Below are 14,034 nucleotides of genomic sequence, written 5' to 3'. Positions count from 1 at the left end.
GTCATATCTACAAAATAGAAAACAATATGTGGAAATTGATGGCAACTGCTCCTGCTTCTTAGATGTTCATTCAGGTGTTCCTCAGGGCTCAGTCTTGGGGCCTGTTTTATTTAATATTTATATTAACGACATGTTAGGTGTTCTGAACTAAGCATGTCGGCCAGGTCATTTGCCGATGACTGCATTATTTTCAAAAGCATTCATTCTGTATCCGATCAACTTGTCCTAAATTCGAACTTGCAGCTTCTTGCAGACTGGTGTAACAAGTGGGATATGGCAATTATGACAAAACCGTTTATCTGCTACTAATAAGATCAACAAAATGAAATTTACGTATGGCATTGGGGACAACCTAATTAGCCAAATGGAATACAGATAGCTGGGCGTGACTTTAACATCTGATCTTAAATCATCATCAGCAGCATCAGCCTGGTTACGCCCACTGCAGGGCAAAGGCCTCTCCCATACCTCTCCAAGAACCCCGGTCATGTACTAATTGTGGCCATGTCGTCCCTGCAAACTTCTTAATCTCATCCGCCCACCTAACTTTCTGCCGCCCCCTGCTACGCTTCCCTTGCCTTGGAATCCAGTCAGTAACCCTTAATGACCATCGGTTATCTTCCCTTCTCACTGCATGCCCTGCCCATGCCCATTTCTTTTTCTTGATTTCAACTAAGATGTCGTTAACTCGCATTTGTTCCCTCACCCAATCTGCTCTTATCCCTTAACGTTACACTCATCATTCTTCTTTCCATAGCTCGTTGCGTCGTCCTCAATTTAAGCAGAACCCTTTTCGTAAGCCTCCAGGTTTCTGCCCCGTAGGTGAGTACTGGTAAGACACAGCTATCATACACTTTTCTCTTGAGGGATAATGGCAACCTGCTGTTCATGATCTGAGAATGCCTGCCAAACGCACCCCAGCCCATTCTTATTCCTCTGATTATTTCCGTCTCATGATCCGGATCCGCCGTCACTACCTGGCCTAGGCAGATGTATTCCCTTACCACTTCCCGTGCCTCGCTCCCTATTGTAAATTGATGTTCTCTTCCGAGACTGTTAAACATTAGTTTTCTGCAGATTAATTTTTAGACCTACTCTTCTGCTTTGCCTCTCCAGGTCACTGAGCATGCATCGCAATTGGTCCCCTGAGTTACTAAGCAAGGCAATATGATCAGCGAATCGCAAGTTACTAAAATATTCTCCGTTAACTATCCCCAATTCTTCCAAATCCAGTTCTCTGAATACCTCCTGTAAACACACTATGAATAGCATTGGAGAGATCGTATCTCCCTGCCTGACGCCTTTCTTCATTGCGATTTTGTTGCTTTCCTTATGGAGGATTACGGTGGCTGTGGAGCCGCTATAGATACTTTTCAGTATCTTTACATACGGCTCGTCTACACCCTGGTTCCGTAATGCGTTCATCACTTAAATGATTCCAAATCTTATATGGTCATCCCATACCTCCCACATCTGCTCCTCTGCAAGGAAAAAGCTAGGCTTCTTAAAACATAAATTAGGCAATTCCTCAAGCGTACAAATCATTTGTTAGACCTACTCTTGAATACGCCAGCATAGTATGGGACCCACACAGTACCATCAACATATATAAACTAGAAAAAATCCTGAGATTAGCAGTAAGGTTCATATATAGCTGGTATAAGCGAAGAGACTCTCCGTCCGCCATGTTACATCAGGCAGCCCTCGAGCCATTGGCTGGAAGAAGAAAGGCTGCCCGACTGCGCTTTGTCCTGAAGCCACAGGCATTCAGCCACAGGACTACTTCAAAAGGGACACAACCCAGACCCTCACGACAGAAACATAGTCATAGCATCAAGCCAATATTTGCCCGCAAGAATTTCTACAAATATTCATTTTTCCCGAAAACAATATCCGACTGGAATTCCCTGCCTCATGACTCACCTCTCCTTTCTTCAACTTTTTGAGAGCCTATATATCTGACTGTATGGTTAGAAATGATGATTACTTATTAACTGTGCATAATGTGCTTCTATGTCTATGTGCCTGTGTTTGGGGCATGTATACTTTCACAAAGTGTATTTGCTTTGTAAACTTGTTTGGTTATTATATTTTCTGGTTGTAAATTGTAACTTCACCATTGTTGCTGATTCTAAGGCATAGTGCTTACTAACAAATGTATGTACCCTCTCCTGCTTGGACCGATTCGCTACGCAACATTCTGTAAATAAAATAAATAAATAAAACAATCACTCATATTTACATTACTATAACGCTTAAGTGTCTTAGCCTAAGAAATTAGGCATTCTTGTGAATATACAAAACATTACACTTTTTGCGTGACGGGGCTGGGGTACTCGCCAAAGAATGGTTGCGCATTAAAACTGCATAACTATATTCAGGCTTGTTGCTACAGTTATATGCGCTACAGCACGGCATAGCGCTAGCACGACACCGCAAGAAACACAGCGTGCAATGTTCGCTGCGCCGATCCAGCAAAGCCAAGGAGAAAGATGGCGCCAATGAAAAAGAAAAAAGCAAAACGCACGATCCCCGCCTTTCCAAGCGCAACGGCAGGGAGACCAATCGTCGCGTAGAAAAACGGGCGCAAAACCGGTTCCTGCGGAGGGGACGCGCAAGGGGCGAGGGGGTCGCGCAGCGGCGGCAGAATTCAAAGATTGGCGGGACTTTCAAATTATCACGGGAGCTTAGCTTGATGGCTGTTATGAGCGTCCCCATTGGAACGGCGGGTTGCACCACCAAGCTCTTATTTTATTGTCTGATGTCCTACCTATGTTAACAAAGAAAAGGAAAAAAGCCATGATGAATTCCCATAACCAAAGTATCTGAACCCCTGTCGCACACTTTGTTTTAAATTTGTAGGCCTCCGTTGTTTGTAGTTTCCCTACTTTTCTTCCACCAATCTTCCTATCACCTCTAGTACGATCATGCTTACTTTCCCCCTGCTCTCGCTGAACCCTGGGCTTCAACGATGCCAGTCGTTCACAAATTGACCGATGGGCAGATATCTTCACATTCTGATAAAACATGCTCCATCGTTTCCCCAGCTTTACCGTATCAAACACATTCTTCTTCCTTTTATCATGCTTTATAACTGCATGTTCCAAGACATCCTGATCTCGCTTCAAAAATTAATGACCTTCCCTTTGCGTTATACATTTTTTCCCCCGATTCCGTTTTCCTCTGAAGTAGTTACTCATGGTAGGTTTCTTTTCCATTGCTGCCACCCACGAGATTTCAGCCCGACTTTCCACTTGACGTTCGTTGTTGCCGTGTTTCTCCCCATACAGGCCACATACTTGCAGGTAAGCTTCCTAGTTCTTTTCCTCTACTGCGATTCTGTGAATCAATGTTTTTCCTGTACAAATACCAGAACACTCTCAAGGCCCATTTACTTTTCTTCCGTATTCCTATTTTATTCGTAGTTTTACTGCGAGCTTCCCTCACTTCAACTTATCCAGCCCATATCACCCTGCACAGCTTCATTTCTAGTCTTCGCGTGAGCGCCCAATGCGAGGCGTCCCACTGACCGTTGGTTGTCATAGAGTCCCGATTGTGCTCCTTATTTCAAGCAAAGAACCGCATTTCCAAATGTAGCTCCTAGAACCATTACGCATTTCCACATACCCAAGAGCACCTCGTACCTGTTGCATCCCCATAACACCTGGCTTGCGGGGGCGCCGAGAGCGGTGAAGGAGGGAGTGCGATGGCTTTGAGGGACCTGTACTGCCGGGCACTACTAGCGGAGAGGCTTCACACGCTGGCTCTAAGACGGCAGCAGACGAAAAGCAAAAAGCTTATACCCAACCGCTCACCAAGAGTTGGAGAAAGAGTACGGCCAGGGAGGAGGGTAATTTGTAATCGTACGTAGCTCTTACGAGACGTTTAACGTATGTTTTAGTGTAGCTGTGCCCTGAAGAAATGCAAAAAGATGCACCAACCAGAGGAATTGAAAAAAATTATATACGTTTCGGCTGTACCCTACGCGTCTGCAAAATTTTTCCATGCCGTTTCAGGGACTCTTTTAAAGAATATACAGGGACTTCAGCCCTTGTGCTGTGTAGGAGTGAAAGCAAATGAATGGAGCACTATTTCGGAAGGGTTGGCTCATGGCCCAACTTTGAAAAAGGGAGATGTGTTAGGGAATGGGAGACGAGAGGATGCACCGAGTAATCTGTAGCAAGAGGCTCCTCATATGCGATGGATAACCCGACTCCAGGGCGTAGCACATAGGAGTGCAAACATTTTCGTGGAGATAGTCGAAGGTCAGGAGAACCTTGCCACAGAGGTGAAATTGTTAATCAAGTTTCCGTCACATCAACAGATGTTTTATCCCTCATTTGCACAGCAGTTCTGGCACGGCATTTAAAATGTTCAGCCTACATCTTTAGCACTGATAATTATCTTGTTTAATCGAAGACAGGAGACAAAACTGGGATACGAGCAGGTTTAATACACATATTGCATTTCAAAAAATGACAATACTATACATAGATCTATAAAATATCTACTCTCTTCCCTGCATTAACCAATTTCTATTTCATGTTGGCCACACAGCTTGTAGAATTCCTCCAATTGTCCCCAAATATGCTGCCCTAACTTGTCTTAAATACTATATAAACACAGCAAAAACATCGAGCACAAGGCTCAAGTGCTGGCACACTCGGCCAGCGGCACTTTATTTACAACTGTACAATAAAACACTTGTCTGAAAACACATAAATTGCAACAGTGTTTGCTGGTGGTCACATCCAAGGAATGGTCCCCGAAGACACAACAAAACGCTGCATTGCATTATGAGGCAGAATGTATGTGCAAAGTATGGAAGCACATCTAAAATTTGACAAGCTTCCCCAACACATGTACACACCACGTAATGCTGTAGTTGGGGGAACACAGTCATATATAAATTGGGAAGCACAGTCGCCATACATGGCGGAGCAGCTTTGGTCCGTTTCTAGATTTGTTCAATGGGAACCATAGAATGAAAAGACAATGAACAATTGAAATGAGCTGCACTCCGAGCAGTAAAAAAAAAAACTTCATGCCAGTGGTCAACAATAAAATGCACCACAAAATAACAGCAAAAAGCTGTTTGAGTACCCAGAGAAAAAGTGACCATAAAGTGGTGCCTACGTAAAACATGTGGGAAAAAGAACTGGCTAGGGGAACCACATACCTTTTTATGCCAACTCACAGGGAAATAATTCACAAACAGCAAGCTTTTGCATATATAGTTGGAGCTTTTTGCACATGTATACTCTGCAGCATACGCAAGACCAACTTGACAAAGCAACTAGTACTCGAGCACCGCAGTCGAGCCATGATGTCGCACATTCCAGCTATGGTCACGTGCATGGCTCTCTAACCACGGGCATCAGGATTGCTCACACTGGCAAATTTGCCTGCCAACCCTGCAGCAGCCGTTGACGTTATGCTTGCTGCATTTACTCCAATACGCAAAAGCGATCCCCCAGAACTTTTTTGCCAGAAATAAACAGCACCAGAAAAAAGTATAAAACGTAAAATTCTGGAAGAAAGACAGCAATGCACATAGAGTCAGCCCTTAAAACAAGGCACTGCTGTTTACACAGTGTTCACTACACATGCATGACCCTCGATGTTGTCCGTATGCAGTGGGAATTCGTTCTCGGCAACCCTTCAGAAATTGTGCAACTGGAAACAATGCCCTGGATGTCACCTGAGCACCCATCACGTGGTCACTTGGCGCAATGAATGCATGCACATACCATGCAAAATAATGAAGCACAAGCTCTCACGAATAAAATATGCCTTAATCGCGTCACAGCACACCACGCTGCATGCAAGGTTCTTGAGCTACAGACAACCTGCCTACACACAAAGCTCTATCTACGCAATGGTCTCACGCATGTAACTGATAAAAACAGAACTCGAGCCAGCTTTACTGAATGATGACACTACACGCGCGGTAGGCCACATTTACATGCATGATATTTGCACTCCACAAATGGATCATAGAAAATTTTTTTATATATACACATCTATATCTCTTTTGCTTATACAATGGCAACACTGAAGCTTGGTGCTATGATGATGACCTTGTTGCCAAGTGTCATCAATCAAACCTGTTTTCATTACAGCGTTGTGTTGCGTCACTTGATTTAGCTACTCAGTAAATTAAGCGTAAATTAAAATGCAATCAAGCTATTCAGTTAAGGACATGCATATTAACATGTCAAGTTGCAGAGTTGCGTCGGTTTGAAAACCCAGTGGGCCATGTAGTATGGAAGATGATTTAGGATCACAGAGTCTTTCACTGGTGCTACAGTCCAACTCGCTAAATTGGGTTTATTCAAACACAGCAGTAGGCGACTCAAAATCGCAGACGACATTTGACTTGACAATCACCCATTGAATTAATAATATGGTCCCGTAGCCTTTATGCTATATAGCATAATCATAAATTTCTGTGCACACAATGCAGTAGGGTTCTGTGATCACCACTTGTGGCTTTCAATAGCCTGCAGTGGTGCTAGGTCTGACAATGTTACGAGAAGCTTTGGCTAAGCACGCTCTCCAGTCATCCACCCTCAGTGTGCTATACACTTGCTAAATGTCAATAATCCTTTCATTCATAAGCGTGCTATGCCTGTATTAAATGTGCATCGAATGGACTTGTTTAAATGCTTTTTATCTTTGGCCTATGGTAAAGCTTGTTGGGAATTTTACCCCATATAAACAATACACCTACATTTACAATGATGCATTTGAAAGTTAAGTACATATATCATGCTAGTAAAAATGCTACATGATGCTGGTCAGAAAGCAATCAATGTATAAGCATGATTGCATTAAAACAAATAGTATGGAATGACGAATCTTTGCCTTACCTGCAGTAAAAGGTACATTGAGGAAGTTAAAGAAGTTCCCCAGCAATTTCTAATGCTGTGGTCAATGCACATGAACCAATTTCAAAAAACAATGTTCGCAAGTAGCCACGTAACACTCAAGTCAAGAGCAATTATAGAAGCACGAATGCCCTAAAGTCAGATTCTCTGCGTAGTTAAGATTTGACGTGGTAGACACAGTTAAGACTAGACAAGTTAATATGCTTAAAAGAAGCCAAGTGCCACTCCAAATGGGAAGACGGCGCATACTGGGCCACCAAATCTTCAACAGCGAGATATTTGTACATGTGCGCCTGGGGTGGCAGCAAACAAATATCCAGCAAACAAGCAAACAGTATGCAAGATGTCATTCCAATAGAGTAAGATACATTATGTGCCTTTTAAAAGCCTCACAAATTTTTGGAGCAATTATTACACTATTGCATCAGACACCACTGACACATGGCATGACCCAAGGGTTTTAAGATGCCACAAGTGTGAATGTTGCAAAGCATACAAGAACAATAAAATAGGCAATATAGCCTTAAAAGCACGCTAGCGAAAATTCATTCATCAATTATTTAACTGCACTGTGGCTCTGTAATCGCACTTCCCAAAGGAAGATATTGTTGCTGATAGCAGACAGTGCCATCATTTTTCGTAAATGTGAATAGCAGTCCGAGTACTCTACACTTCTTGCAGCCGCACAAAAAGTACGAAAATATGCAATGCACAGAAGGAAAGCTCTTAGATAAACACACACTGTTACATACGTTATCACAGGCACAGCCTGCCTTATCACAGTGCCATCTTGGCATTGCACGTCGGCTGATAAAGAGTGCAGAAGAGTCATTGTCCAAGCTGACGTGACAGTTTGTTTTCAGGGCAATAAAAATAGGGTAGAAACAAAAAGTCCTGTTGGGCCAGCAACAAAAAGCTTTGGTCAGTGCCTAGTCCCAGCTGATGGACTTGCAGCCTCTGAGAACAACAAAAAAAAAAATGGGAGAGAGCAGACGTGCTCAACATTAGCCACAACTCCTGCGCTGCCGTACAGAGCAACAAAGCTGAGAAGAAAACAATAACACAAGCAAAAGCGAGGCCCAACAGATGTGATAAGTTTTCAAAACACTGGTTTGGCATATCAAAAATAAAGCAGCGAGTCATGGCACACTTAAAATCTGGTCGCAATACGGCAAAGTGAATGGGAGTGCTGAAACCTCGCATGCATGGTTAGTTCTGTGCAGATATGGAATGACAACGTCTGTGCATTGTGCTGACACCAGATTTACTGCCTGCGATGACTCCATTAACAATAATTCTTTGGCAAGGTGCTCAAAGTGGCAGGAGTAGTAGGAATATACGAATATGCTACGCGGAATGGCTTCACAGTGTCATAAAAGAGGGCACGCATGGTAGGGCTGACATTGAATACTTTCAGGAGCTCTTTTCACGATCCCACTGCATACAGAAAATTTTTTTTACCATTCCATGGACTAAATTTTGCAAGGTGACTGCCACTATGGGGTAAGTTGGTCCCATAAACTATTCACAAAAATGTAGCCATTTACAGCACATCACATTGCTTCATTTAGTTAGTTTCATGTGGTAAGTTTCATGCTGTTAGTTTCATGCTGCTGCGTTAGCTTAGCGAGACTGCCCAGTTAGCTATTAACACATGTCCGCTTAAAGGTATGGCAGCTGGTTTGTGCAAGCTATTATGAAAACTCCCACAATCAATTATCTACACAGCGGACAGACAGATGAAATGTGAAAGCTTGTGCGATGGCCACATTTTGATGCTTCTGTGAAAACGAAATACCTGCGCTGATTACACAAAGAAGAACATCAGCTCAGCTTTGCAATGCACAGACCCAACATAATGCCACAAATGTCTTCACATTAACACAGCTAGAGTATTTTTCACGAGCATAATGGCGGTACCAGAATACACTAGCAAGAGTACTAACTGCATCACCAACACATTACACAGTCGGACAGTGTACACCCTGGTACAGAAGTAAGAGACTCGCCATGGTGTTTTAGACTACAACTGTCTGCCATGAGATTGCGCCAATGCTTCCTTTTGAAGTTAACAATGGTCAGATGCAATATGGAACCCTCAAGTGCATGGCTTGCAGAAAAAAATGCAAGTATGCGGCACTGATGACACAAAAGTGCGAGCTCTTCTGCCCGAGCCATTCACACTGACAAATGGGGAGAGGTGCTGCTGCAGACGACAACAAACCCAGACAACATTGTGCTCACTTGCACGCATGTAATATTATGTTGCAGTGGGCCAGTTGGTTCCAAGTGTCATTGTTGAACACCAAAGCTGCAATGCAACATGGAAGATAGGACATGATGAACTGAGATGAAAGACTTGTGTGAGGAGCAGTTCTTTTCCCGCTGCTGTTATGCCTTATGCCTCAGTTCATCACATCCTGTCCTCAGCCTTGCATTGGGAAGTAGTGTTCCACCAATCATGCATGCAGAATGTTTCATATGTTGACCATTGCTTCCCATTTTGCATATGCCTCTGTATTCTGTTTCTAAATCACATCATCTAACAGAAACTAAGGAACAAAAATGTTGGTTAGTACTATAGATTGGACTAGAGCTGTTCTAGCAGTGTTGGAAATAACTGGCAGGGTCCCTCTTGCACAAGAATGTACGTGCCTCCTAAACATTCTAGTAATTTTTTTGCTACCTCAATAACTTTCCTAACAACACCTGTAGGTAAAAAGCAGCTCTAGTGCTCGACATTAAAACATATTTGAAAGTCTAAAATGGTTTCCTGAAGCAGACACTGAACCAATTTCAATAAAATTTGTAGCATATAAAATAAAGTAAAAACTTCTAGTAATATTCTAGTAATATTCGGGAGCAGCATCACTTCTTTGGGCTCTATATTTTACAACTGATTAAAATTTAAAAAATTCTAAAATATTGAAGCACATTGTTCACATCACTATGAACCTGCAATGATAGTAGATGTCATAATATCAATCTTGTGCCTTTTATAAATGCTGCCTATGAGGTTATAACTACTTGGTTCTGTTAGGGAGATATAAAGTAGTTAACATGACGCATAATTTTTCCCAAATTCCCATAGTCAGTCTTGCAAGAAAATGTTGAGGGCTTAAATAAAATTAACATATCTGTTCCCAACACAATTATAACTTGACTTCTTTTCAGTGCGATAAATTCTGTCCGAATTATACCAGTGGTTGCCTGGTGACACCAATTCTGTTTCACATTTACGAATGCAAACCTTTCTATGAAGGTACAATTGACCACACGAACACCAATATAATAATGAACCACCCCATGCACCAAAGCATGATGCACGAGGGCAAACAATCTGTATAAAACGACAAAAGCACATTGCCAGCTGCACAAACAATGCACAAAGTTAGACATCAAGCACACACAGGTGTTAGTCACAGCAAGGCCACACACAGGAAGCCCCACATCACAGCAACATATGAGCAAGAGTAGCGCAATAAATTGCCTGCAATACACCACCAAATACAAAAGTTTGCACAAGACACTGCACCCATGAATAAATTTACATATCCGAGTCGGTTGACATTGAAAACCACGAAAAGAAATTTAGATGTTACGGCCATGACGAGACCAACTAGACACTTGCCACAATGTGGAAATCAATTTGCATCTCAACCTAAACTTACTCAAATACTCATGCAGTTGTCACAAATGCTTATGTGTGCGTGTGTGTCGTGTACATGCATGCACGCGTGCAACAGCGCGTGGCTATCCCTCAAATGTGGAACTAACTGATCCTACAATAAAGGAAACAAAAGTTACTATAAATGGCACAACGACAACTAATATATTAGACACTGTGTCGTTCTTGCTACACATATCAAGAATTTTCTTGGATATTGCCCTACAGCTGTACAGTCGATCCTCATTATAACGAAGTCTTACAGACAAGAAAATATGTTTATATCCAACAATTTGGATATAAACATACTTTGATGTACACTCGCCCAAATCTTGAACTGGTGTGCGGGAGCGGCGACTTTACCCGGCGTCAGCGCCGTATGACGCGGCGAGGCTGGAAACAGCCTAGTAGACGATGGGCCCAGCTGAGCGCGCTTTGTCCGCATGCGCTTAGCCTCAGACTGTTTCCAGCCTCGCCCCGTCAAACGGCGCTGACGCACGGAAAAGTCGCCGCTCCCGCACACCAGTTAAAGATTTGGCGCCTGTACACAACTACACGGAAATTGGAAAAAGGCTGCGAGCACTCATTGTTATCAAACATTTGACTCGGGTGGTAGATAAAAATCACAAACTTCGTTCAGTGCATAAAGAAAAAGTAATCTTCAATCTAATTGTTAAGCAATGATAGCAAGTTTTTTTTAGTCTGTTTTCAATAGTTTGTTGGCATTCTATTCCAACTTCAAATAAAGTTTTGAGCAAGTAAGTTTCTGCCTTATCTGTAGCATTAGTGTTTGCCCCATCAATAGCACTGATAGTGTTATCGGGTGTTAAGTTTTCCCAGTTCATGCGCTCTTTTTCTGCTATCCAATAATAAATCTATCAATGAGGTTTTACTGTAATAAAGAAACTGGTACAGGTCGACGCATCTCTCCTTTATGCCTCTCTCACTTTCTGTAATGAAAAGACTCGCGTAAGGCATGACGTAAAATTATATTTAGTGTCGCTTTATTGAAGCGCAATTGCTCACTCAATACCTCAGAAGAAAAAAAAAAGCTTCATGTACTGATACCCAGAGCTGCCATCTTTTTCCTTGCAGACTCTGCTAAAGTAAAATAATTTCATCACATGTTGGCATAAATATTTGAGAAATCTAGAAATGCACCAGAAGAAGATATTTGATTCAACATTTGCTAATCCAATGAATTTAATTTTTGCTGCAAACATCCAAAAGACCGCATATTTAGGGCAAAATCTGCTAAAATTTGCAACATTGTGCAGACTGACCAATGACTGCCGAGATATAGGATAAAATGCAAACATTTTGCGCTTTGTTGGCGTTTTGTGCGAGTACACCCCATCAATAGATTTCTTTTTTTTAAGCCAACCATCTTGGCCAATTTTCATTTCTTTTTATGAAACTGCATCTGGGCACTCTATTGCAGATGTTAACATAGCTGGAAGATTGGAGGTTAAAACAGTTCAGTTATTCCACATTGCCAAGAAAATGGAAGACTGTACTAACCTAAACTACTATACTATACATCTACACATCGTATCGATACTATACATCGTATCACCAACATTTCAGAAATTCCTCCAGTTATTCATTTAAATAACATAACCCTAGGAAGACTAACTACCCTGCAGTAGCAGCCATGGATTTCTGATATATTAGCAGAAAGCATGACATTAGGTTTACCGTAGATAAGTGCTTCAGCACAAAATTGACTTAGCTTTACAGGAATGACCTCAGCTTTTGCGGTCAAGTTATGATCTCTATCGACATTATACAGTATGTACATAGGAATAAAATGCATGTTGAAAATTACGCATTAGAGGTGAAAAATCTGCATTTATTAAAAAGGTTGCACCACCTTCAAAAGCAATGAGATTGTTTACATTGCTTGCTCTTCCTAGGGGGGGGGGGGAAGGGTTGTGTAGTCTTGTACATTAAGAAAGTGTTTAAAGGAATAATCCAACTGCTATAGATAGATGAAACTTGAATTGTGCATGTATGTCAACTGCTGTTGAGGTAGATTGAACAGCAGCATCCCCCAACTTTTTGTTGCAATGACCTCTCGACAGAACCAAGAATATGCCACACCTAAGTTAGCTGCTAAATGTGTTGTTGCATCTGCAATTAAATTTTCTATGATGGCACCTTCTGTAAAATCAAATTCCTTGCTTGTTGAATGTAGCTATGTTCCATTTCCGTTTTGCAATGGTTAGACTTGCATGTTCAATGCGACAGTGATGAACCATTTCGTTATGTTTCAGCCCTACTAGTACTTATGGCCTAGCTGTACCAATACAGCTTTAGGGCTAAGCTCCTAATATTTTGCTGTGATGCATTGAGAGGCCAGGATCCTTACACTTTGCCTCAACAAATTACAAGAGATGGCAACAAGCAGTACATCTAGGGAAATTTGGCCCATCTGTGATCAGCAGAATAATAAAAATCGCAACAATACCAGCAACAATACCAGCACAAGCACTACAGTGGAACCCCTTTAATATGTTCCTCACTGTTGCATTTTCCCGGTTGCGTTTTCGCAGTCCCGACTTAAAAGCCATTGACTCCTGTGTGTTATGTTCGAATTTGATAAGTTGCCATGCTGTAATGTCCCCACACCTTTTGTTAAATTTGAATGTGGCAGTAAATTAAATTTAGCAGTGCAGGGGCAATTTGCTCTTGCATGTCGCTACGAAGATGATAAATGTATTCTCACGGTTAGGCCTGTCAGACCTTGCCATGGCCCCGCCCAGAAATGCAGGAACTAGGCGATAGTCCTGATAAGCATGCCTTAGTGCAGTTTTGGTTTTAGCTGATTCCCTAAAGTTAGCTTCGCTGCAATCCAGCATATGCGAAATAGTGCGGTGAATATCATCATCATCATCGTCAACATCATCATCATCATTATCAGCCTGCTTACGCCCACTGCAGGGCAAAGGTTTCTCCCATACTTCAACAACCCCGGTCATGTACTAATTGAGGCCATGTTGTCTCTGCAAACTTCTTAATCTCATCCGCCCACCTAACTTTGCCGCCCCCTGCTCACCCCCTGCTGCGGTGAATACGAGTGGAAAAGGGCTGCTATCATGAAACAGTGTGCATCCCTTAAGGATACATGCATGCACGGGCAGTGTCCGGTCACAGTATGAGCGCCAAAATGTCTAATAACTGCATTGGCAGCCATTAAGAGTTGTTTCCGACATTGCTGTGGTGATTTAGGGCCTTCCTCACTGTTACCATTTCCTAGCTGCTACGTACGTTTATTTTATGTGGTCCATTGAAAAGCATATCAGTGGAGTTCTGTACAATGTTCAGTCATTTCTCCTGGTAGGAAAAGAATATTTAAATTCAATCTTGCTCTCTTTTTAGGTTTACAGGTGCAAGAAGTTTGGCAGACATTTCAATTTTAACACTCGTTCCTGGACAAACACCCAGCTGTGAGCAACAGGTACATTGTACTAACAT

The 14,034-nt window shown here is 42.2% G+C and overlaps 1 protein-coding gene across 3 annotated transcripts in view; it reads right to left on the bottom strand.

Moving 5' to 3' along the window:
• Positions 1-4,639: 4,639 nt before the first annotated feature.
• The window catches only part of LOC135915920 (cationic amino acid transporter 2-like), a 146,813-nt gene continuing 137,418 nt past the window's right edge, over positions 4,640-14,034 (bottom strand). For all 3 annotated transcript variants that reach the window (XM_065449109.1, XM_065449110.1, XM_065449111.1), the window contains one exon: positions 4,640-7,847. In XM_065449109.1, the coding sequence (XP_065305181.1) occupies positions 7,813-7,847 (35 nt within the window). In that variant the 3' untranslated portion in view covers positions 4,640-7,812. The remainder of the gene's footprint in view (positions 7,848-14,034) is intronic.

The sequence above is a fragment of the Dermacentor albipictus genome, chromosome 2 (assembly GCF_038994185.2).
Source record: "Dermacentor albipictus isolate Rhodes 1998 colony chromosome 2, USDA_Dalb.pri_finalv2, whole genome shotgun sequence".
In the NCBI taxonomy this organism is placed as follows: Eukaryota; Metazoa; Arthropoda; class Arachnida; order Ixodida; family Ixodidae; genus Dermacentor; species Dermacentor albipictus.
This window is presented reverse-complemented; position numbering and strand designations above follow the sequence as displayed.